Source organism: Gorilla gorilla, chromosome 8 (assembly GCF_029281585.2).
Source record: "Gorilla gorilla gorilla isolate KB3781 chromosome 8, NHGRI_mGorGor1-v2.1_pri, whole genome shotgun sequence".
In the NCBI taxonomy this organism is placed as follows: domain Eukaryota; kingdom Metazoa; phylum Chordata; class Mammalia; order Primates; family Hominidae; genus Gorilla; species Gorilla gorilla.
Window position 1 is genome coordinate 42,445,220 of NC_073232.2, and position 25,173 is coordinate 42,470,392.

General features: G+C 40.2%; 1 protein-coding gene, 1 long non-coding RNA gene and 1 other non-coding gene across 14 annotated transcripts in view; 1 reads left to right on the plus strand and 2 right to left on the minus strand.

The window, feature by feature from the left end:
* CFAP70 (cilia and flagella associated protein 70) overlaps nt 1-25,173 on the plus strand; it is a 104,684-nt gene that overhangs the window by 63,385 nt on the left and 16,126 nt on the right. For 4 of the 11 annotated variants that reach the window (XM_019034553.3, XM_055353481.2, XM_055353482.2 and 1 more), the window contains 9 exons: nt 1,693-1,818; nt 3,067-3,200; nt 3,326-3,441; nt 3,637-3,858; nt 16,703-16,861; nt 17,681-17,802; nt 19,452-19,604; nt 20,460-20,621; nt 22,046-22,135. In XM_019034553.3, the coding sequence (XP_018890098.3) occupies nt 1,693-1,818; nt 3,067-3,200; nt 3,326-3,441; nt 3,637-3,858; nt 16,703-16,861; nt 17,681-17,802; nt 19,452-19,604; nt 20,460-20,621; nt 22,046-22,135 (1,284 nt within the window). The remainder of the gene's footprint in view (nt 1-1,692; nt 1,819-3,066; nt 3,201-3,325; nt 3,442-3,636; nt 3,859-16,702; nt 16,862-17,680; nt 17,803-19,451; nt 19,605-20,459; nt 20,622-22,045; nt 22,136-25,173) is intronic. The other 7 variants (XM_055353487.2, XM_055353484.2, XM_055353486.2 and 4 more) reach the window with 4 other exon arrangements.
* LOC109028557 (uncharacterized) lies at nt 5,990-25,113 on the minus strand. Of its 2 annotated transcripts, XR_008669139.2 has the most exons (6): nt 24,933-25,113; nt 22,105-22,247; nt 20,928-20,977; nt 20,543-20,606; nt 18,253-18,327; nt 5,990-7,490 (listed from the first exon to the last, which is right to left on the minus strand). It is a non-coding gene; the product is annotated as an uncharacterized lncRNA (long non-coding RNA). The 2 variants fall into 2 exon arrangements; XR_008669140.2 differs by lacking the exon at nt 24,933-25,113 and having other exon boundaries at nt 22,105-22,372.
* LOC115936181 (U6 spliceosomal RNA) lies at nt 15,862-15,968 on the minus strand. Its single transcript, XR_004071742.1, has one exon. It is a non-coding gene; the product is annotated as a U6 spliceosomal RNA (small nuclear RNA).

The following is a 25,173-nucleotide window of genomic DNA, read 5'->3' on the forward strand; positions in this document are numbered from 1 at the left end:
GGCCTTCCAAAGTGCTGGGATTACAGGCATGAGCCACCCACTCCTGGCCTGGGATTTTCTTTTTAAGATGAAAAAGACTTGAGCACATCCACAGGTTTGGGAAAAAGTCAGCAGAGTGGGAGAAGCTGAAAATTGAGGAAAGAGAGGGGATAATTGTTGGCAGGCTCAGGGTATACACCTGGGAAAGGACCAAGAATTTAAATGGAAGGATTAACTTTGGAACAGTGCAGGCTGCAATACCTCTTTCTCTGAGACTGAAAAGAAAGTGATACAATAGATCCAGAAATAAATAATTTAGCTAGGGAGTATAATAGTTGAGGGATTTCTTACTTAATGATTTCTATTATCTCTGTGAAGTAAGGTCTTTACTGAAAGTGAAGGAGATGAGGATTGAATGAAAAACTTGAAGAAAGAGAAGAAAACTTAGATACTGCAAAGCATTATGGAATATGCTGCTAAGCAAAGACAAATACATAGATTACTAAGGGTATTAAAGGTCTCCAGCTAAGACTGAATGCCACAAGAGTTTGTGGCAGCTTAGATACCAATCTCTGTGTCTATGCAGTTTTCCTTAGGACCAGTTAGCTGCTCTTGTCTTAGAATGAAGAAGTCAGATTGTGCTATTGTTTTAATTTGAGAATTTTCAGGACAAATGCAGGAGAAGGACAAGGATGCCTGAGATGAAAGTATGCTGGTGGGAAAGTAGCCTGAGTGGGTTATCATGAGGTTCAGACTGATCCATCTGGGAAGTGATGGGCTTATTGGAACTGAAGGAAATAAAGTCAGCAGTTTTCAGTGGGCTAAGTAACAAAAAGGTGGAAGACAACATATGGAGTGTTGGTTCTGGGAGTGGGATATTAGAGTATTCTGTTTTGGGTGTAGAAGTGCATCACTGCAGGGATTTGGGGGTCAAGATAATCAAAACTAAAAAGAACAGGACAAAAGCATTAATCAATGATCAGAAACTCTCTTTGGCCTATCTCAAATTTGGCTTTACTGTCCACATTTCTTAGCAATTATCCTTATTAAAATCACTGATATTATTTTGACTTCTAATTAAAGAATTTTGTGGACTCTTTCTTGACCATAGCTTCTGACTCAGGAGATTCCTAATTACACCAGACCTGCTCTCCCAATCTGTGTATATAGGATATATTCTTTTTCTGGTTTTCCTCCTACCTTTTTGTTTCCTTTGAAGGATCTATCAGTCTATATTTCCTACTAAAACTATAGATTTGGCTTCTAAAGGTTTACCCTTAATCTCCTGTTTTCTTCACATTTAAAGAACCTAGCGAGGGCTTGCCAACCTTTTTCATGTCATGACACAAAAAAATGATAGTATTTGTCATATACACTACAGAAAATGAAGGAAGCTGTTTGAGGTCAGAGGTGACCTGCATAGGGACTATGAATGCCCTGAGGGTTGAGGTAGTTATTTCTGCCCTAAGCAATTTTTACTTACTTCCATGAGCTCAGACTGTTGGTATTCAGATACCTGAGCTTCTTCGCCCTTGACATTTCTCTCCTGGTTCACTCTTATTCTTTTACTTTTTTGGCAAGACTGTCATTATAGACATCAATCAGTAACATTTTAGATGTCATAACTGGATCTAACATCAGATTTATGCTTATGAAACCTCTGTACTTGTAATTGTTTCATTTTTGTCTACCTAACATCTTGACATTGACAAGACCATGCCAGATGATGTCCAAGGCACTGTTGCAACCATTTATACAAGCAGTGAACAGCTTCAACTCTTTGCATTTGAAGCAGAAGTCAATGAGAACTATGAGATGGCAGCAGCATATTATAAAGAGGTAATTAAACATCTTCCCAGTGATTGTTACTATCATTTGTGAAATATGGGCATAATAGTCATTTTTGATTGTTTAAAATCCAACTTGATTGGTGAAAGGGTAGACACATAGAACAATAAAGTCCAAAAATAGGTTCCCACCAATAAGGTCATTCAATTTTTGACAAACCTAAAAGAAATTCAATGGAGAAAGGATAGTCTTTTCAGTAAATAGTGTTAGAACAATTGCAAAAAATAAAATAAACCTCAACCTTAAACATTTTACAAAAATCAACTCCAAATGGAACATATATCTAAATGTAAGATGTAAAACTACAACACTTTTAGAAGAAACATAGGACAGAATCTTGACCTGGAATCAGGTAGAGTTCTTAGACATGACACCGAAGCATGATCGATCAAAGAAAAATGTCATAAATGGATAACTTTGCTCCATAGAGCAAAGTTAAAAACATTTGCTCTATGGAGGTCATAAGAGAAAGAAAAGGAAAAGTACAGATTAGGAGAAAATATTTATAAAACATATGTATGACAAAGGATTTGTATCCAGAATATAAAGCACTCTCAAAACTAAAAAATATTTGTACATAAGCATTCATATGAGTACCTATTTTTAATTATTTTGGCTATATACTTACGAATGAAATTGCTGAGACATACGGTAATTCTGTGTTTAACTTTTTGAGAATTTTGAGGCATTTCACTGGGATTTTGATAGGGATTGCCTTGGATCTGTAGCTTGCTTTGAATAGTATTGACATCTTAACAATATTAAGTCATCCAATCCATGAACATGAAATGTCTTTCCATTTATTTATGTCTTTCTAAATTTCTTTAAGCAATTTTTATAGTTTTCACTCATCATGAAGTGCATTTTTCAGATTTGTAGATAAACTTATATTTGCCATCTGAAGATTACTGCAGAAATTATTATATATGGTTGATATACAATACAATGAATCTTTAGGCTCCCAAGGTATTAGATGAGTTTAAAGTGACCAGAATACTGACACTAGGAACAAATAGCTTGATGATTCAAATTTTTAATTATATTAATACTTTTTTCAACCACCTACTAAAGGCCAGAACAGTGATTGCACTAGGCATTTGAGATTCAGTGATAAGCAAAAAAGAAGTCACAATCTGTGCTTTCATAGAACTTACAGTATTTATAGTGTTTACCATGTGATGTTGTATGCATAAAAATAGGACATAGTATCACAATAACCTTGGCTCTCCTGATGCTTAGAGATTGGTCCGTGAGCCCCAGAATCTGGATCACTGGTTGGACTATGGTGCCTTCTGCCTCCTAACTGAAGACAACATCAAAGCACAAGAGTGTTTTCGGAAAGCCCTTTCCCTCAACCAGAGTCATATCCACAGGTATAGGTGGAAGGGAGATGAGGAATCAGTGGGAAGGAACAGATAAGTTTCTACGTGAAACTGTCTTGGTTCCATAAATGTGACATGGGACCGTGTTGTTAATCATGTTGGTGATCTTTTCTCAGCTTGTTGCTGTGTGGTGTCCTGGCTGTCCTGTTGGAGAACTATGAGCAAGCAGAAATTTTCTTTGAGGATGCTACTTGCTTGGAACCAACTAATGTTGTAGCCTGGACTTTACTTGGTAGATATTTTCTTGTAATCTGAATGTGTTTTCTCCCCATTATAAGATTTTCCCTTTTTCCTTTCTCTTCTTCAATGGCTCATCATGTAGTTCTTAAACTTTGGTAAAATATGGGAAAAATAAGTGAAATACAATTCTTTAGTATATGATAGTGGGAAAATAGTCATATGTATTTCAACATTTTTCTTTCCCCAGGTTTGTACTATGAAATTCAAAACAATGATATTCGAATGGAAATGGCATTTCATGAGGCCTCCAAACAGCTTCAGGCACGGATGCTTCAGGCACAAGTAACAAAGCAAAAGAGCACTGGTGTTGTAGAAGACACTGAGGAAAGAGGGAAGAGAGAATCTAGTTTAGGCCCTTGGGGAATCACAAATGGTTCTGCAACAGCAATCAAGGTGGAAGCCCCAGCAGGTAGAGCCAGGGAATAGAGGTGAAGAGTGGCTATTAGAAAAATTACTGCCAGGTGTGGTGGCTCACACCTGTAGTCCTAGCAACCTGGGAGGCTGAGATGGGAGGATCACTTGAGCCCAGGAGTTCAAGGTTGCAGTGAGCTGTGATCATGCCACTGCACTCCAGCTTGAGTGACCAAAATCCCATCTCTAAAACAAAATTTAAAAAATAAAAAGAAAAGTACTGGCCCTAAGAACAGAAGCTGGCACATGGTAGGCACTCAGTAAATATTTGTTAAATGAATGAATACACGGAGTTTGAGTTATTTCAGGGATACCAGGAAAAACTCTGAACTTCTAAATATTTCCTCATTCATATGATTAGTGGTCTGAAACTTCTACTGTTGAGATTCAATTGTTTTAATCTTAGAGAATTTACTGTCTTTAAAAGGGGCACCATTCTAACAGAGTAAATTTCATTTTCCCCCCCTCACTTTTCTCTCTACCACATAGAGTCCCTCTCTTATGATTCTCAAATGTATTTATTTATGTACTCCCTTTCCCCTGCTGTTCTATGATTCTCTTTTCCTCCAGTCATTCTAATGTGTGGTATGTGTGTTTTTGTTTGTGTGTTCCTTGCATGTGTGCATTATTATTTTGTGTGCCTACATTTTTTAACAGTTTGAGGTGTAATTGACATTTCAAAAACTGCACATATTTAATATGTACAATTTGATAAATTTTGACATATGTACACAATCAAGAAAACATCACCACAATCAACATAATGAACATATTCATTGTCCCTAAAATTTTCCTCATGCCCAGTTGTGGGCATCTCTTTCTCTTGCTCCCATTTCCAGACAACTACTAATCTACTTTCTATCATCATAGATAAGTTTGCATTTTCTAGAATTTTTGAATTCTAGAAAACGCCTGGAATTTTCTAGAATTTCCAGAATTAAATAGAATCACACAGTATGTACTCTTTTTTATCTAAGCATAATTACTTTGAGATTTAAACATGTTGTTGCTTATATCAATATTTCATCCCTTTTTATCGCTAAGTATTATTCCATTGTATGGATATACCACAATTAGTTCATCCATTCACCTGTTGATAGATACCTGTGTTGTTTTTAGTTTGGAACTATTAAAATAAAACTACTATGGACATTCATCTACAAGTCTTTTTTTTTTTTTTTTTTTTTTGAGATGGAGTCTTGCTCTGTCACCCAGGCTGGAGTGCAGTGGTGAGATCTTGGCTCACTGCAACCTCTGCCTCCCAGGTTCAAGCAATCCTCCTGCCTCAGCCTCCTAAGTAGCTGGAACTACAGATATGTGCCACCACACCTGGCTAATTTTGTATTTTTAGTAGAGATGGGGTTTCACCATGTTGCCCAGGCTGGCCTCGAATGCCTGACCTCAGGCAATCTGCCTGCCTCGGCCTCCCAAAGTGCTGGGATTACAGGCATGAGCCACCACGACCAGCCTCTTGTTATTTTTAATATGGATTTTGTTAGTAATTACCCCATTCAACTTGCATTTTGTTTATTTGCATCCTTTGCCTTTTTCTCTTGATAAGTCTTGACAAAGGCCTAACATAATCTTTTCAAAGAACCAGGTTTTGGTTTTGTTACTCTTCTCTATATATGTTATTTAAATCATTGATTTGCCGGGCGCGGTGGCTCACGCCTGTAATCCCAGCACTCTGGGAGGCCGAGGCAGGCGGATCACAAGGTCAGGAGATCGAGACCATCCTGGCTAACATGGTGAAACCCTGTCTCTACCAAAAATACAAAAAATTAGCTGGATCCGTGGCACAGGCCTGTAGTCCCAGCTACTCAGGAGGCTGAGGCAGGAGAATCGCTTGAACCCAGGAGGCAGAGGTTGCAGTGAGCCGAAACCGCACCACTGCACTCCAGCCTGGGCAACAGAGCGAGACTCCATCTCAAAAAATAATAATAATAATAAATTAATTAATTAATTATTGATTTATGCTTCTAAAGTTTAAGTGTGTCTCTTTTTTTGAGTTTGAAATGTTGCTCTTTTTCAGTTGATGTTCATCATCTTTATGTAATCATAACAATTTTTTGTTGTAAAATCAATTCTATTAGCCTGGATTTAATATAAAATAGAGCCTGAGTCAAGAATTTAATGCTAATACTTTAATTAGAAGAGTTAATTTCAGAACAGGCAGAGTGAGGAAAAAACAGTAAGAGAGGCAACAAAGGATATGAACCAATGTAAGGTGACACCTTATGTCTACATTGGCCATTTCATTATGATAAACTGCAAAGAATGCAGCTGGTTGCTTTGCAGGTAAACTTGCTTAGTCTTGTGGGACATCTCCAAGCATTCAGGCTATATAGGGAAACCATGACTGAATAATATGGAAAGGAAGAAGGAAAGAGAACCTGTTATTTTGTCTCTTCTCTTCCGCTGGTCAAAATTAATCACCTGTGGAGTTAATTGGACCCATACTTCCAAGTTCTATAGTCTGATCCATTTGGTACCTGCTTGAGAAGTCATATGCCATACCCTAAAGTGTAGAATTCTGTCCAATCCAGAAGTGGTGGGAAGAGCCAGGAACTCAGATTATGTGGCTGGTTGAACTAACTGTCCAACCAAGGGGTCGGGGAGGGCCTGGCTCTCTTTGGTGAAGAAATAAGTAGTTCCTAGGTAGTAGGACTCCATGAACCCAAGTGCTGGCAGTCAGCCTTAGCAGCAGGACTGTGACTGGGCCTCTCATAGAGAAGTAGTTGCCAAAGTGCCTGATACAGAGCATGCACCTGAGGGTCTATGGCATTGACAGAACCTGAGATATATTAGACAGGTAAGACACATCAATATCAATGTTTATATTATTATTTCTATAAACATGCTATTCTCTGCTGAGCCACTTTCTGTATTTTTTTGTTCTTTTATAGCTTTATTTTTCCAAGAACTAAAAATTGCCTAATTTATTCAGAAAACTTAGTATTCTGTGTTCCTTTTGCCTTTTTCCCCCGCATGCTTCAAAAGTATTGTCAAGTGCCCATCAATGTTTTTGATATGTTTGGCCGGGCACGGTGGCTCACACCTGTAATCCCAGCACTTTGGGAGGCCAAGGCGGGTGGATCACCTGAGGTCAGGGGTTCAAGACCAGCTTGGCAAATATGGCGAAACCCGTCTCTACTAAAAAAACAAAAATTAGCTGGGTGTAGTGGTGGGCACCTGTAGTCCCAGCAACTCAGGAGGCTGAGGCAGGAGAATCACTTGAACCTGGGAGGCGGAGGTTGCAGTGAGATCAGATTGCGCCACTGCACTCCAGCCTGGGTGACAGAGCAAGACTCCATCTCAAAAAAATAGATAGATGATAGATAGATAGATAGATAGATAGATAGATAGATAGATAGATAGATAGATGTTAAAATGCATCAGTCCATTTTTCCCCCCTAGAGATATTTCTTCCTCCAAAGTCTTCTATCTTCCTTCTTCAGTTCTCAGTGCTTACCCTCTAGGCCTGATGGGTAACTCTTCTCCTGGGATGTTCCTTTGCTGTGATTCTGAAAATCTCCTTTAACTTCAAGATGCATCATTTCTTGGATTCTGTGCCTTCCTCTTTCATACTTTGCTTCCTCATTTTGGTGGAGCACATCCTCCAGAAGCTTCCTAAGAAAAGTATGAGTAATAAACATATTGAGGCCATGCATGCATAAAATAAGTTTATTCTACAATACACATTAATAAATAATAAAATAGAAAAAATATATTTGCATATATCACCTAGGATTAAGAATATTTTCCTACATAATCAAAGCATCATTTTTTCATACACATAAAAATGTGGTCATGTACCACATAACGTTTCAGTCAATGATGAATCACATATGTGACAGTGGTTCCGTGATATTATAATACTGTATTTTTACTGTACCTTTTCTATGTTTAGATACACAAATACTTACCATTATATTATAGTTGCCTCCAGTATTCAGTACAGTAACAGCCTGTACATGTTTGTAGTGTAGGAGCAATAGGCTCTGAAATTCCCATTTCATCACTTTTATTATAGTTTACTGTTCTCTGATTAAATTCTTAATCTGATCTTTATCTTCTTGATCACAGTGACTATTGTTGGGAACAGGCCCCCAAATCTGGCCATAAACTGACCCCCAAACTGGCCATAAACAAAATCTCTGCAGCACTGTGAAATGTTGTGATGGCCACGACGCCCATGCTGAAGGTTGTGAGTTACTGGAATGAGGGCGAGGAAACACCTGGCCCACCCAAGGGGGAAAACCGCTTAAGGCATTCTTAAACCACAAACAATAGCATGAGTGATCTGTGCCTTAAGGACATGTTTCTGCTGCAGATAACTAGCCAGAGCCCATCCCTTTGTTTCGGCCCATACCCTTGTTTCCCATAAGGCATACTTTTAGCTAATCCATAATCTATAGAAACAATGCTTATCACTGGCTTGCTGTCAACAAATATGTGGGTAAAACTCTGTTTATGGCTCTCGGCTCTGAAGGCTGTCAGCCCCAATTTCCCACTCCACACTCTGTATTTCTGTGTGTGTGTCTTTAATTCCTCTAGCGCCACTGGGTTAGGGTCTCCATGACCGAGCTGGCCTTGGCAACTATAAAGTTTGTGTCCCAACCTCCTGTGGCACTATTTATATTTTCTCTCCTTTTTATTTGTTTTGGTTCATATTGCCAGGTATCCTTGTGTGTCTGGTTATTTTTAAATCATATATAGGACACTCTGTTGGTAAACTAATTCAGTTTGAGGGATTAAGAGGATTTGTTTTTTTTGTTCGTTTGTTTGTTTTTGAGACGGAGTCTCACTCTGTTACCCAGGCTGGAGTGCAGTGGTGCGATCTCGGCTCACTGCAAGCTCCGCCTCCCGGGTTCACGCCATTCTCCTGCCTCAGCCTCCTGAGTAGCTGGGACTACAGGCACCTGCCACCACGCCCGGCTAATTTTTTGTATTTTTAGTAGAGACGGGGTTTCACCATGTTCGCCAGGCTGGTCTTGATCTCCTGACATCATGATCCGCCCGCCTCGGCCTCCCAAAGTGCCGGGATTACAGGTGTGAGCCACCGAGCCAGGCCAAGGATTTGAAGATGACTTATAATTCCTGTGAAGGCCTATTTCAGTTTCATCCTTTACTCTTAGAGTGTAGCTCTTTGGTATCTCAACTCAAATTCCTTTTGGTGGTCATTGTCTACCAGTGTCTGCCATACACATCCTTGAGAGTCAATCAAAAGTAAAGTTGAGCCTGCCAGACTCTCAGTCTCACCCTTGAAACTCATATACCCATGCAAGAAAATATAGTTTCAGGCCTGGTACGGTGGCTCATGCCTGTAATCCCAGCACTTTCGGAGGCTGAGATGGGTGGATCACCTGAGGTCAGGAGTTCAAGACCAGACTGGCCAACAGGGTGAAACCCCATCTCTACTAAAAATATAAAAACTAGCCAGGTGTGGTGGTGGGCGCCTGTAATCCCAGCTACTCAGCAGCCTGAGGCAGGAGAATTGCTTGAACCCAGGAGACAAAGGTTGCAGTGAGCCGACACGGTGCCACTGCACTCCAGCCTCAGCGACAGAGTGAGACTCCATCTCAAAAAGAAAAAAAAAAGAAAATATAGTTTCAAATGATGAACTGAAACCCTGGGTTTCTGCATTTCCTAGATGTGAGCTTTGAGAGTCTATCTGGTTAGCTCTCTGGTATATTCAAGCATGTTTTAAAAATATATATTTTGTTCACCTTTTCTGGTTGCCCTCAGTGGGAAATTGGTCTGAATGACCCAGTCAATAATTGCCAGAAGCAGAAGTCCTTCCCATCTACTTTTCTGTCCTTCAAAGGTTTTTTGATATTTCTTGTAGTTTACTTTTCCTCTTCTGTTTTCTTCATCTTTGTAGGTTTATACATTTTAAATTCTCATTTTAGTGAGATTTTCGAAATAAGAATAAGGAAATATATATACATAGCCTATCTACTCTGTTTAACTGGAAGTCTCCATCTTCTTCATCTAGACTCATAGCCCATGTCTAACACATTCTTCTGTTGGTAATTCAAAATAGCCCAATCTCTTGCCTGCCTTAATTTAACCTAGTATTGTATTTCTCTACTTCCATATATCACTAATGGAGCAATGTACATGTGTTCCATTTAATTTGTCTCAGTTTCTTATATATCTAATTTACCTACCTCTCGTAATTTAGTTTCCATTCTATCAGCTGAAATCACATTTATAAGACTAATGTTCAATTTACAGTAATGGAAGCAGCATGAAGTGGTGTGGCAAACCCTCTTACAAGTTGCAAGTATAAAATATTTTTTAAAACAGTAATTTGAATGTGGGCCATCTGGTCTCTGTCATAAATAATCAACTCTGCTACTGTAATGTGAAAGCAGTCATAGATGATGCATTTAAAAATGGATGTGACTGTGTCCCAAAACAACTTTTTTATATATATATATATAGGTGGCAGGTCATATATGGCCCATAGGCTATAGTTTGCAGCTCTGTCTTAACAGCAACCATTAAAAAACAAACCACAATTAGATATACTCTAATACACTATAGATAAGTCAAAATGGGATACTAAAAAATGTTCACATAATTCACAGGAAGGCAGAAAAAGGAAAATAGTAGAATAAAAAGCAGAGAGAACAAATAGAAAACAAATACTAAAATGGCAAACTTAAATCCTAACATAAATACTATGGTAGGCTAAACAATGGCTCCTCCAAAGATGTTCATGTCCTAATCCCTGGGACCTGGAACTGTTGCCTTATATAGCAAAAGAGACTTTGCAAATGTGGTCAAGAATCTTGAAATGGGGAGATTATCTTGGATTGTCTGGGTAGGTCCAATGTAACCACAAGGGTCCTTATATGAGAGATGCAGGAGAAGTCACAGACAAAAAAAAAGACAATGTGATAACAGAATCAGAGGGCTAGAGAAAGATATTTGAAGATGTTATGCTTCTGGCTTTGAAGGGAGGAAAGGGGCTACAAACCAAGGTATATAGGTAGCCTCCACAAGCTGAAAAGGCAAGGAAATAAATTCTCCCTTAGAGCCTCCAGAAGGAGCTAGCCCTGTCAAATCTTGACCTTAATCCAGTGAAACTGATTTCAGACTTTTGGCCTTGAGAACTATAAGATAATATGTTTGTGTTGTTTTAAGCCACTAAGCTTGTAGTAATTTGTTACAGCAGCAATAGGAAACTAACATAATTACATTCAATGCAAATGGTCTAAACATACAAATTAAAAGACATAGACTGACTTTAAATAATAATTTTAAAAACCTCAACTATATGTTGTGTACAGGAACCTCATTTCAAATATAATGATATAGGCTGAGTGTAGTGGCTCATGCTTGTAATCCCAGTGCTTTGGGAGGCTGAGGTGGGAGGATCGCTTGAGGCCAGGAGTTTGAGACCACTCTGGACAACATAGTGAGACTCTGTCCCCCAAAATCCACAAACAAATATAGTGATATAGATAAATTAAGCATAAAAGGATAAACAATAAGAGCTTATGAACCAATAATAGTAAGCTGGAGTAGCTGTGTTAATAATGGACAAAGAAGACTCCAGAGCAAAGAAAATCAGTTGAGACAAAGAGAAACATTAAAGAACAATAACAGGGTTAATTCACCAAGAAGACATACCAGTTCTAAGTGTGTTTGCACTAAACAACACAGCTTTGTAAGATAATGAAGCAAAAACTAACAGGGCCGAAGGGAGATGCAGACAAATTCATACTTAGAGTTGGGTGTGTCTCACCCCATCTCCGTATTTGATAGAACCACTAGACAGAGAATTAACAGAATATAGAAAAATTGAACAGCACCATTAACCAGTGGGATCCAATTGATATTATAGATCACCCAACAACAGCAAGATACACATTCTTTCAAGTGCACATGGAACATCACCAAGACAAACTATATCCTAGGCAATAAAACTGACCTTAACACACTTAAATGAATTGAAATCATACAATGTATGATCTCAGACCATGACAGAACCAAACTAGTTATCAGTAATAGAAAGATAACAGGAAAATCTGGCCAGGTGTGGTGGCTCTTGGCTCACGCCTGTAATCCCAGCACTTTGGGAAGCCAAGGCTGACAGCTCACTTGAAGTCAGTAGTTTGAGACCAGCCTGGCCAACATGGGGAAACCCTGTCTCTACTAAAAATACAAAAATTAGCTGGGTGTGGTGGTGCACGACTGTAATCCTAGCTACTTGGGAGGCTGAAACAGGACAATCACTTTAACTCCGGAGGCAGAGTTTGCAGTGAGCCGAGATTGGGCCACTGCACTACAGCCTGGGCAACAGAACAAGACTCTATCTAAAAAAAAAAAAAAAAAAAAAAAAAGATAACAGGAAAATTTCTAAACACTTAGAAATGATCAACGCATATCTAAATATTCCTCTAATGAAAGATGAAGTCACAGGGAAATTTGAAAATTTGAACTGAATGAAAATAAAAATATAACTTATTAGCTGGGCATGGTGGCTCATACCTGTAATCCCAGCACTTTGGGAGGCCGAGGGAGGCAGATCACCTGAGGTCAGGAGTTCAAGACCAGCCTGGTCAACATGGTAAAACCCTGTCTCTACTGAAAATACAAAAATTAGGCGGGTATGGTGGTGCACACCTGTAATCCCAGTTACAGGGAGCCCCGTGCAGACCCTGTTTTAATGTCCTTTTGGCAGCAGACTGTTGTTTTGTCCCATACATTCAGATCTCTAAGCCAGTGTAGAATCCATCATGGTTTGGTGTGGCCCGCCTAGGACTATGATATTGGCATAGTTTTTGTGTGTGTGTGTGTGACATTCATGTTTTGTGATGTTCATTCCTTTCTCTGAATCCTGTCATTGTGTTCTTGCAGCTGTGTGACATGAGTGGTGCAGTTTTGGATATGTGTGAGGGGGATTTTCAGGGTAAGCTGGCCCTGGCTTTGCCCCTCCACCCCGATAGCTAGCCAGGCCAGCTGCCCAATCCTCCCCTCCGCTCCTCCTCTCTGCATGTGGCTCAGGCCATCCGCATGGCTGCTTCGTTCTCCAGCCTTCCCCAGCCTTCCCCAGCCTCAGCAAGGATGAGTTGATCCATGAGCTTATTTGGCTATGGGGGATCCCTGGCTTCTTTTTATTTATTTTCATTAGGAGGAGCTGGGGGAGAACCCAGTCAGCCCCTTTTCCCCACCTTCTCTTTCACTAGAATCATGTCTGTATGTCCACAAATACCCAGTGTTTAGCTTCCATTTATAAGTGAGAACTTGCAGTATTTGGTTTTCTGTTCCTGCATTAATTCACTTAGGATAATGGCCTCCCCCTGCATCCATGTTGCTGCAAAAGACATGATTTTGTTCTTTTTTGTGCTGCGCAGTACTCCATGGTGTATATGTACTGCATTTTCTTTATCCAGACCACCATTGATGGGCACCTTAGCTAGATTCCATGTCTTTACTATTGTGAATATTGCAAGCACATGTGTCCTTTTGGTAGAAAGATTTGTTTTATTTTGGATATATACCCAGTAATGGGATTGAAACTCTATATTCAATGACATAACATCGGTAGTTTGAAATTGGCCATGGTAGGAGAATTTACGTCATGGAAATCAGCAAACCAGGCTCCACCCACACCCCTGACAGCCAGCAGTTAAACATTTACCATCTCATCACTAGACATATAGGAAAACTTCAAGTATTTGGAAATATACACTTCTAAATAACCCACAGGTCTCCAAGGCAGGCAGATCACTTGAGGCCAGGAGTTCGAGACCAGCCTGCACAAAATGGCAAAACTCTATCTCTACAAAAATTAAAAAAAAAAAAAAATAGCCGGGTGTGGTGGTGTGTCTGTAGTCCCGGCTACTAGGGAGGCTCAGGTGGGAGGATCACGTGAGCCTGGGAGGTTGAGGCTGCAGTGAGCCATGATTGTGTCACTGCACTCCAGCCTGGGTGACAGTGAGAGTCTGTCTCAATAAATAAATACATACAGATCTAAATAAATAAATAATCAACCCACAGGTCAAAGAAGAAATCACAAAGGATATTAGAAAATAGTTTGAACTTAATGATAATGATAGCAAAACAAAGCAAAATGTGTGGAATTAGCTAAATTATTTTCTAGAGAGACGTTTATAGCTGTAAATGCTTATATTGGAAAATACGAGAAGTCTAAAATCAATGATTTAAGATTCTACCTTAAGAAGCTAGAACAAGAAAATCAAATTAAACCCAAAATAAGTAAAAGGAAGGATATAATAGCCCAGAATAGAAATCAATGAAATAGAAAACAGACAAAAATAGAGACAATCAATGAAACCAATAGCTGTTTCTTTCAGAAGATCAATGAAACAGATAAATCTGATCAGGGAAAAAAAGAAGTCACATTACCAATATCACAAATGAGAGAGAGGACATCACTGAAAATCTTATAAATATTAAAAAGTTAATAAGGAGAAGTTATTAACAACTTAATGCCAACAAATTTAACAACTTAAATGAAATGTATGAATACCTTGACAGACATAAACTAACAAAATGTACTCAGGAAGAAACAATCTGAATAGCCCTATATCTCCTAAGGAGGTTAAATGGGTAATAAAAACCTCTCACAAAGAAAACTTCAGGCCCAAAAGGCTTTATTAATGTATTCTATTAAATATTTAAGGAAGAAATAATTCCAATCATACCACATGTTCAAAAAATAGAGAAAAAGAGAACACTTACAAACTCATAATTTGAGAACAGTAATCACCCTGGTATCAAAACCAGACAAAGCCATCCCAAAGAAAGAAGAGTACATTCAAATAACTTTCATAAGCCTAGACACAATACTTCTTTATTTATTTAATTTTATTATTGTTATTCTTTTTTAAGAGACAAGGTTTTGTTATGTTGCCCAGGCTGGTCTCAAACTCCTAGCCTCAAGTGATCCTCCCACCTCAGCTTCCCAAATAGCTGGGATTATAGGCATGAGGCACCACACCTGGTTAGACACAATAATTCTTAACAAATATTAGCCAGTCAATTTCAGCAACATACAGAAAAGATATATTTAAGCAGGGTTGTAAGATCAGTTTCACATTTGAAAATCAACGTAATTTACCACTGGGATAGCTAAAATTAAAAAGATTGATAAGATAAATTTATAACAAGGATGTGGAGTAGCTGGAACTCTCAAACATTCCTGGTGAGAATGCAAAATGGTGTAACCACTTGAGAAAACTGGTAATTTTTTTCTTTTTTTTTTCATATACTGACATGGCTTTCCAATAAATGGCAATTTTTAAAGGTTATTTTTCTTTTCTTTTCTCTTTTTTTAAGACAGAGTCTCGCTGTGTTACCCAGGCCAGAGTGCAGTGGCAAAATCATGGCTCACTGCAACTTCTACCTCCAAGGCTCAAGCAGTCCTCCCACCTCAGTCCCTCAAGAGTAGCTGGGACTACAAGTGTGCAACACCATGCCTGGCTAATTTTTGTTTTAGTAGAGATGAGGTCTCACTGTGTTTCTCAGGCTGGTCTTGAACTCCTGAGCTTAAGCAGTCCTCTTGCCTCAGCCTCCCAAAGTGCTGGGCTCACAGGCGTGAGTCACCTCGCCCAACTTCATTTATTTATTTATTTATTTATTTATTTATTTATTTATTTATTTATTGAGACAGAGTCTTGCTCTGTCGCCCAGGCTGGAGTGCAGTGGCACCATCTGGGCTCACTGCAAGCACTGCCTCCCGGGTTCACGCCATTCTCCTGCCTCAGCTTCCCCAGTAGCTGGGACTACAGGCGCCCGCCACCAGGCCCGGCTAATTTTTTGTATTTTTAGTAGAGATGGGGTTTCACCGTGTTAGCTAGAATGGTCTCGATCTCCTGACCTCATGATCTGCCCACCTTGGCCTCCCAAAGTGCTGGGATTACAGGCGTGAGCCACCATGCCCGGCCCCAACCTCTTATTTTTTTAATTGATATATAGTATTTGTACATATTTATGGAGTGATATTTTGTTACACGCCATTTAAAATGTGGAATTCTTCAGGAATCTGTGAGTCATCCTTGTGCAGGGGCCATGCTAATCTTCTCTGTGCTGTTCCAATTTTAGTATGTGTGCTACTAAAGTGAGGACGAAACTGACAAGTTTTGAAATAAGCTTAAACATACTTAAACATGCCAGCAGTTTCACTCCTAGATTTTTTTTTTTTTTTTTTTTTTTTTTTTGAGACGGAGTCTCGCTCTATGCCCAGGCTGGAGTGCAGTGGCGTGATCTCGGCTCACTGCAAACTTCGCCTCCTGGGTTCACGCCATTCTCCTGCCTCAGCCTCCCGAGTAGCTGGGACTACAGGCGCCTGCCACCGTGCCCGGCTAACTTTTTGTATTTTTAGTAGAGACGGGGTTTCACTGCGTTAGCCAGGATGGTACTGGATCTCCTGACCTCGTGATCCACCTGCCTCGGCCTCCCAAAGTGCTGGGATTACAGGCATGAGCCACTGCGCCCGGCCTCACTCCTAGATCTTAACCCAACTGAAACAAACGTATCCTTGCAAAGATCTGTATGTAAATGTTTAAATAAAAAGATTTATTATTTTTTTTAATAACTTAAAATAGGGATCTGTTTGATATTATGACTTGGACTAGCAGCATGGTTGTACTGGGGGGTCACAGTGACAGAAACTGTTTTGTCAGTTTAGCTTATACTCTTTAAATTATTCAAAAATATAAACAAGTCTACCAAACAAGTCTGTCCTTCACGAAATATTTAGGGAATATGTTTCTTATGCTTTGCAAAATGTATCTCTTACAATAACCTTTAAACACCCAATGTAAGAAGTTTTATTTTTCATTAAAATGTAATCTATTTAGGACCAGGAACTGCATTATCTATTCCAGACAAATTTCTTGAAGAATCCTCCAAACTGCAGTCTGATTCACAAGAACCCATTTTGACTACACAAACTTGGGATCCAAGTATAAGCCAAAAACCATCTAACACATTTATCAAGGAGATACCAACAAAGAAAGGTAACTAGAAATAAAGATTTCCACTTGGAAGAGGGGCATAAGCTAGACAAGGATGAAGACTCTTACGATGATGAAATGGCAATCCTGACTTGTTTGAAGTTGATAACCAGGCTCTGAAATCCAAACTCAATGGTGTAACTCTCTCAGTAAGCAAGGATTTTATATTTAGCTCACAGAAGTAGCCAACTACAGATCTATGATTTCCTAACAGTTCTTCATTTTTAAAAAACATCTACAAACTGTGTTTCACATTCAAGAAGATCTGAATACCTTTTTAAACCTTTTTATTTGGTTGTACTTGCATTTGGAACCACAAGTAGATTTACCTTGAGAACCTTTGAGTGCTCCTTTTTGGGGACCATTGCTAGAGAGCAGTCAATTGCTTTCTAGATTATGATCCCTCTCATGTATTAGATAAGAAGACTCTCCCTGCCAAGTGAGTGTGTCTGAATTTTTTTTTTTTTTTTTTGAGGTGGAGTCCTGCTCTGTTGCCAGGCTGGAGTGCAGTGGCGCAATCTCGGCTCACTGCAACCTCCGACTCCTTGGTTCAAGCGATTCTCCTGCCTCAGCCTCCCAAGTAGCTGGGATTACAGGCACGTTCCAACATGCCCAGATAATTTTTGTATTTTTAGTGCAGATGGGGTTTCACTATGTTGGCTAGGATGGTCTCGAACTCCTGACCTCGTGATCTGCCTGCCTCGGCCTCCTAAAGTGCTGGGATTACAGGCGTGAGCCACCGCGCCCACCCGAATGTGTCTGAATTTCTGACACTTTTTCTGTTATATCCAATCTTCAATCCTTTTAATGTAATATTTTCAGAAGCATCAAAATGTCAAGATTCATCAGCTCTTCTGCATCCCGGCCTTCATTATGGTGTTTCTCAAACTACCACCATCTTCATGGAGACCATACGTTTCTTGATGAAAGTCAAGGCTGTGCAGGTCAGAGTATTTGGAAAAGGGCAAGTAGATGGAAAGATTTTAGCAAACTCCTTATTCTATCCATAATGGTATCTTTCAAGCTTACATATTTGTGAAACAGAAATCAAATATGCTTTTGAGAGCATACTTTAAGCCCAACGGGAAGAACATCCAAACATGAACCACTCTTTGCACATGGCAGCAGAAGACCTCGCTGCAAGTTCTTCTCCCTGTAGAATACCAACAGAGCTAAATCAGACTCTAAGGCATATGTTGCCTGATATCACTTTATTATGGGAATTCATTTTGTGAGTGTTGGGGGTTCACAGGAGCCAAATCATTCCCTTCTTCCCTTCTAGGTTAGATCCAACTAGAAACATACACAGTACTATGTGGGGGAATAAAAATATTAGCTTATTTTTATTGTTAAAACTGGGCTGGACAACATAACTAGCCCCACATTTGACTTACCCATGCAGTCACAGGTAGAGCAGCTGAAGAATTGAAGCCTCCTCTCAGAGAAGAAGGGCATTCTAGGAGGTCTGCCTATCACATGGGAAGAAAGAAGCATATTCATGAGCAAGCAGTAGGAGAGATCAAGACTCAGGAGCCAGGAGTGTTTGGTTTTGATCCTGCCAAGTGCATGCCCTACTCAAGGGCAGGCAAGCTCAAGAAAGGGCAAGAATTATTAACTGGGTGGGATTGAGCCACATTAAGCAGGAGCCTTTAACATATTAACCCTCCGCAAAATAGAAACAGACTCTCTTCTTCCACAGCTAAATAAGTCATTAGCTCCCCAAGGTCAGAGACCCAGAAGGCAGGTAGAAAAAATAGCTGCAGCTGTTCCCTCTAGTATTCTCCTAAAAAGGTGTAAGTATAATGTAGAATTTTCTACATTATAGGCTGAGATGGGAACAGTGGGAGATGAAAAGAAGGATTTACCCTCGACTTAAGAAGTATATCTAACTTTGTTAAATTTGTAGGTCTTATAAAGTGTAAAAAGCAAAGATTTGGCCAGGCATGGTGGCTCACCCCTATAATTCCAGCACTTTTGGGAAGCCAAGGCAGGAGGATTGCTTGAGGCCAGAAGGCTGCAGTAAGCAGCCCTGGGTGACAGAGTAAGACCGTCTCTAAAAAAAAAAAAAAAAAAAAAAAAAAAAATACAAAATACAAAAATTGGCCCAAACTACAAAACTGGTAAACATAACCAATGTTTGGAGGTGGGTCCAAAACAGACATTTATGTTTCTAAGATTTCAAGTCTAGATTGTTAGAAAGGCGGTTTTATCTCACTTAAGTTTCCTTACAATGTCAGCTGCCTGAAAATGTTACCTCCTTTGTAAATGGGGTGGTTGATGATGTGCCTTTGTCTGCTGCGTAATACATGCAGTCTAACACTCACCTAGTATGATGACCAGCAAGACCAGAATTGTACAATATTGCAAGTTATTCACTTGGTAATGTCTTCATTTGGTGACTAGGTGAATAGCTGGTAATGGAACTATGAAGTGCAGAATGTTTGTAATTCACCCTTTACCTTTTGAAGTTGAGGATAATTATTTCATTCTGTAATACATTTCTTATTATTTATTATCAGAGACAGAATCCTTCAACCGAAAAAGACTCAATGCAGCCATTTATATGTTCCTTATAATCTGATTATCCTTGCAGTATGTGCACAGAGTGCTTGCACATGAGCTGTTATGCCCTCAAGGAGGCCCCAGCTGTGAATATTACTTGGTGCTGGCCCAAACACACATTCTTAAGAAGGACTTTGCCAAGGCAAAGGAATACCTTCAACAAGCAGCCCAGATGGACTACCTGGTAATGACTTTTGCTAAAGCCTCTTAAGTCTGGAGAAGGGGCTTTATTTAAAGGTGGTGATGCCATATCACACGTAGATTTCTGGTGAACAGAAGGGTGGTCATCAGCTGTCAGTAAACTCATCTCTCTATACCCTTCCATTTGCTTTTCTTAAGTAATCATGAGTTGGCTGGGTGCGGTGGCTCACAACTGTAATCGCAGCACTTTGGGAGGCCGAGGCAGGCAGATCACGAGGTCAGGAGTTCAAGACCAGCCTGGCCAACATAGTGAAACCCCATCTCTACTAAAAATACAAAAAATTAGATGGGCGTGGTGGCGGATGCCTGTAATCCCAGCTACTCAGGAAGGTGAGGCAGGAGAATCGCCTGAACCCAGGAGGCGGAGGTTGCAGTGAGCGGAGATTGAGCCATTGCACTCTCCAGCCTGGGCGACAGTGCAAGACTCCATCTCAAAAAATAATAATAATAAAGTAATCATGAGTTTTGCAAAGAGCAGAGAAAAGGATATCTTTAGCTGATAGTGTTTATTTCAATTTTTCTAGATTTCTTATATTTTCTCATGTGAACAGTATTGGGGTTATGCTTGAATGTTTTTCTTAATATTTACTCCACACCCAAAATGGCTTTGAAGAATGCAAGAAAGAAATCTGAGGGCAGACCTAGAAAAATGTCTCCTTGTACAATTAAATGGTTATGTTTCTGAGTGCTCTTAGAAAAAGAAACGATTGATCTGAAAAAGAAAAGAAAAGAGAAAGGAAATGGACAATCTATCTAAATTTAAATGTTAAACAAAGATCATCAAGGTACTTTTAAATACTACCTTATCCCATATACTACTTGCTTTTCACTTTCCCAGAACCCCAATGTCTGGGGCCTGAAGGGCCATCTCTATTTTCTGAGTGGAAATCATTCTGAGGCCAAGGCATGCTATGAACGAACCATTAGCTTTGTAGTGGATGCTTCTGAGATGCACTTCATCTTCCTGAGACTGGGGCTCATCTATCTGGAAGAGAAAGAGGTGAGGGGTAGAGGATGGGGAATAACCCCGTGGTCTGGGAACTAATTGTAATTCAAGCATTAACATCTATCTGTGTGGACTAAAACTAGTAATATAATAATGACACTTTTACATCCAAAGGTAAAGTGACTTGCCCAACATCAGACAACCAGTAATTAGTGGAAGCAGCATTCAAACTCAGGCAGGCTGAAACCAGAGTCTGTGATTTTAACCATTATGCTACTAAACAGTTCTTAAGAACTCAGTAAATGTTATGCTAGCTAAAATTGTATTCGCAGTAGTAGAAACATCCTTAGCTTGACTTACCTAACAGAAGGTATCATGGGCTTCAAAAGGACTTCTCTCCAAACTTTCTCCTAAACACAAAGGGTTATATTTAATCTAGCTGAGGCTAACCCCATTCCATAGGGCACTTTGACCTGACCATGGAAGCAGTCCCTCCCCATATTTTGGGAAATATTCCGAGTTCTTGGGAAAAACAAAACCTTTCTTTTATGGAAAATTTCAGTACATACAAAGCAAACAGAATAGTAGAATGAAACACCATGGACCCATCATCTCACTATAACAATTATCAACATTCTGCCAAAGGCCTTTTGACTCCCCTGCTTTTGTTTTGACTTTATTCTATTTTTCCCGTCAGAACACCCAGTTGTCTTTTTATTTAATATAAAACAGCAACAGCAACAAGAAATTACGATGCTGTATGATGTTAAGTGGAAAGCTCACATAGGCTTGAGAGAAATCCCTATCCCACTGTAGTGAAGTATATAAGGAAAAGTTTTCTTTCTGATGTCATTGAAAGCTGCATCTTCAGAGCACTGCTGACTTAGGCAGACCCCGGGCAAGCAGGTCTTAGGCTGTTTGCTGAGGCTCAGCTATAGATGTATCTCATGTTGGAGATACAGGACAAGAAATTGTCCCTTCAGGGCTATGTCCTTTGAAAGTTTGTCTTCTGAGTTTTTCTAAAATTCTAAGATCTTTTACAACAAAGGGAATAGATTTCCAGAATGATGAGGCTGTATCAAGTATACCTTTTAGTCCAGAGATTGTATGTTTGTCATGCCACCATATGATGTTGCATTTAAGTGAAAGGGAGTAATCCATGAAGTGGAGGTGGAATTCAGATAATCATGATGGTTGCCCCCACTTTCAGTGTAACTCCTTGCCTCAACTCTTACAGAGACTATAAATGTCTTTGGAACTACTTCCAAGTGAAAGTCTGCTCTTTCATGTGATCTATCCATCTCCTCTCACCAATCTTCTTGCGATAACTCCCTTAAGGTAGACGTCAAAGTACAATTAAAGGACTTGCTTAACTTAGATTGTTCTGGAGAGCAATTGTCAGAGATCCCATGATCATCCCAGCAATATGGGGTTTGAAGCTACTAGAACAGTAGCTTAGTGGTGCTTTCTTTCTACAGTATGAAAAGGCAAAGAAAACCTATATGCAAGCCTGTAAGAGATCACCTTCATGCCTTACCTGGCTAGGACTGGGAATCGCCTGCTATCGGGTAAGAGGATGAAGGCTTGAGACTAGGGCTGTGGATACAGCTGACCTTGATTCCTTGGCCTTCCAAGCATCCTGGGGGTTTGTGATGACATTGGAATAGCAATCAGGGCTGTCTGCTGTAATGAGAAGTTGTTCTTCAAAGGTGTTCAGTGAACTGAAGGTCACTTAACTAGCTAGAAAAATAAAAAATCTTTTAAAAAAATCCCAGAAAAACCTGAACCAAGAAGCTACATAATAAAAAAAATTCATGTTATTTGGTATAGACACTCCTTTGTGATATTATCTGTAAGAAAAAGGTAATATGGGAGATGAAGAATCTATTCAAGTCAATTAAAGAAATTGATTGACACTTACTAAGCACTGTGACCCTTTGATATGCAGAAGGAGTTGCTGTAACTTCTGGCAGAAGCTTTTGCTCTGCTTCTCCTAAAAACTCTTTACTTAACCTTCCCTCATTTCCTCCAGTCTTCAAAGAGGCAAACATCCTCTTGTTCCTGCCTAATTTCTTCAGGCATATTATTGATTCCATGTCTCTCCCTTTCTTTGAATAGCTTACTCACGTATTTATTTATTTATTTATTTATTTATTTATTTATTTGAGATGGAGTCTCGCTCTGTCTCCCAGGCTAGAGTGCAGTGGTGCAGTGGTGTCACCTCAGCTCACTGCAACCTCTGCCTCCTGGGTTCAAGTGATCCTCCTGCCTCAGCCTCCTGAGTAGCTGGGATTACAGGTGTCCACCACCATGCAGGCTAATTTTTGTATTTTTAGTAGAGATGGGGTTTCACCATATTGACCAGGCTGGTTTTGAACTCCTGACCTCAAGTGATCCACCTGCCTTAGCCTCCCAAAGTGCAGGGATTACAGGTGTGAGCCACCTCACTTAGCCCCTCATTGCTGTTTTTCAGCCATAAAGATAATATGTGTTCATTATAGAAACTTTAGAAGAAGCCAGGAGCAGTGGCTCACACCTGTAATTCCAGCACTTTGGGAGGCTGAGGCTGAAGGATCTCTTGAAACTAGGAGTTTGAGAGAAACCAACCTGGGCAACAGAGCAAGACCCCCATCTCTACAAAAACATTAAAAATTAACCAGGCATGGTGGCATGTGCCTGTAGTCCCAGATACCTGGAAGGCTAAGGTGGGAGGATTGCTTGGTGGGAACAAAGAAGTTAGAGGCTGCAGTGAGCCATGATTGTGCCACTGCACTCCAGGCTGGGTGACAGAGCAAAACTTCACTTCTAAAAATAAATAGACAAATAGATACAAAATATGAAGAAAACATTAAAGTATCCATAACTCCACAAGTTGGTGATAACCACTGTTAACATTTGAATGCACTTTCCTCCCGTCTTTTTTTCATATATATGAAAGCAGTTTTAATGTATAAAATGTAAATATTTACTGCTTTGTAACCTTTTTTCTACTTAACAGTATAGTATTGGTATCTTCTTATAGCTCTGTCACCCAAGCTGGAGTGCAGTGGCGCCATCTTGGCTCACTGCAACCTCTGCCTCCTGGGTTCAAGTGATTCTCCTGCCTCAGCCTCCTGAATAGCTGGGATTACAGGCATGTGCCACCACACCCAGCTAATTTTTGTGTTTTTAGTAGTCACGGGATTTCGCCATGTTGGCCAGGCTGGTCTCAAACTCCTGTCCTCAGGTGATCCTCCCACCTCGGCCTCCCAAAGTGCTGGGATTACAGACGTGAGCCACCGCACCCGGCCTGTGTTTTGTTTTTCACACATCTGTCAGTGAGCTCTTTGAGGGCAGATATTGTATTTTATTTATTTACTTGAGACAGGATCTTGCTCTGTCACCCAGGCTGGTGTACAGTGGCTCAATCTCAGCTCATTGCAATCTCTGCCTCCAGGGCTCAGTTGATCCTCCTGCATCAGCCTCCTGAGTACCTGGGACTACAGGATTTTATTTTTTTACTCCCAGCATCTAGCATACTGCCTGACACAGAGCAAATCCTTGGCAAATGTAGGTTGATTAAATAATGAATCAATGTCTCAGAGACTTCAAAGTGTGGGCCAAAGTATGGGTGTGGGTGAAAGGCCATCTCTTGTCTTTGGCCTAGAAACCCATTATTTAATTATTTTAAAGCAGAAAAAGTAGGCTGGACACGCGTGGTTCATGCCTGTAATCCCAGCACTTTGGGAGGCCAAGGTGGGCAGATCACTTGAGGCCAGGAGTTTGAGACCAGTCTGGCCAATGTGGTGAAACCCCATCTGTACTAAAAATACAAAAATTAGCTGGGTGTGGTGGTGGGCACCTGTAATTCTAGCTACTTGGGAGGCTGAGGCAAGAGAATCGATTAAACCTGGGAGGTGGAGGTTGCAGTGAGCTGAAATCACGCCATTGCACTCCAGCCTGGGCAGTACAGCGAGACTCTGTCGAAGAGAAGGGAAGGGGAGGGGAGGGGAGGGGAGGGGAGGGGAGGGGGGAGGGGAGGGGAGGGAAGGAAAAGAAAAGAGAAAAGAAAAGGGTGGGTGGGGAGGGGAGGGGAGAGGAGAGAGGAGAGGAGAGGAAAAGAAGAAAAGAAAAGAAAAAAGAAAGGAAAAGAAAAGAGCTACTTTACTGGGGAAGGGAGAGCCTTTTGGAATGTTTTACAAAGCAACAAAGCAAACTCACAGTTTTAGGAAGCAGCAACAATTTCCATGTACCCAGAGCCCAGAGTGCACCCTAGAGTTTCTGAATACTGCATTGATTGCTCGGGATTGGGCTGTTAATAACTGATACTAGGGGAAAGAAAGCTTTCTGGACAATAGTATTTCAACAGGCAAATCAGATTTTTACCTCAAGAAAAGGATGCACAATGTAAAGAAAAAAAGCTATAAATGTATCTGACAGCCCACTGTGTGTGGAGAAATCACTGAATGATGCACACATGAGAGTGAGTTCCTGTGGATTTCCAACCTTGCACCTGAAACTCCATGGTTTATAGATGTCCTGATGGGACCGCTGTAGAGGGAAGGAAGAAAGGGGTATAAGTTAAGAGCTTACTAGGCAGGGCTTCAGAATCCCTGACCTGGCTTTT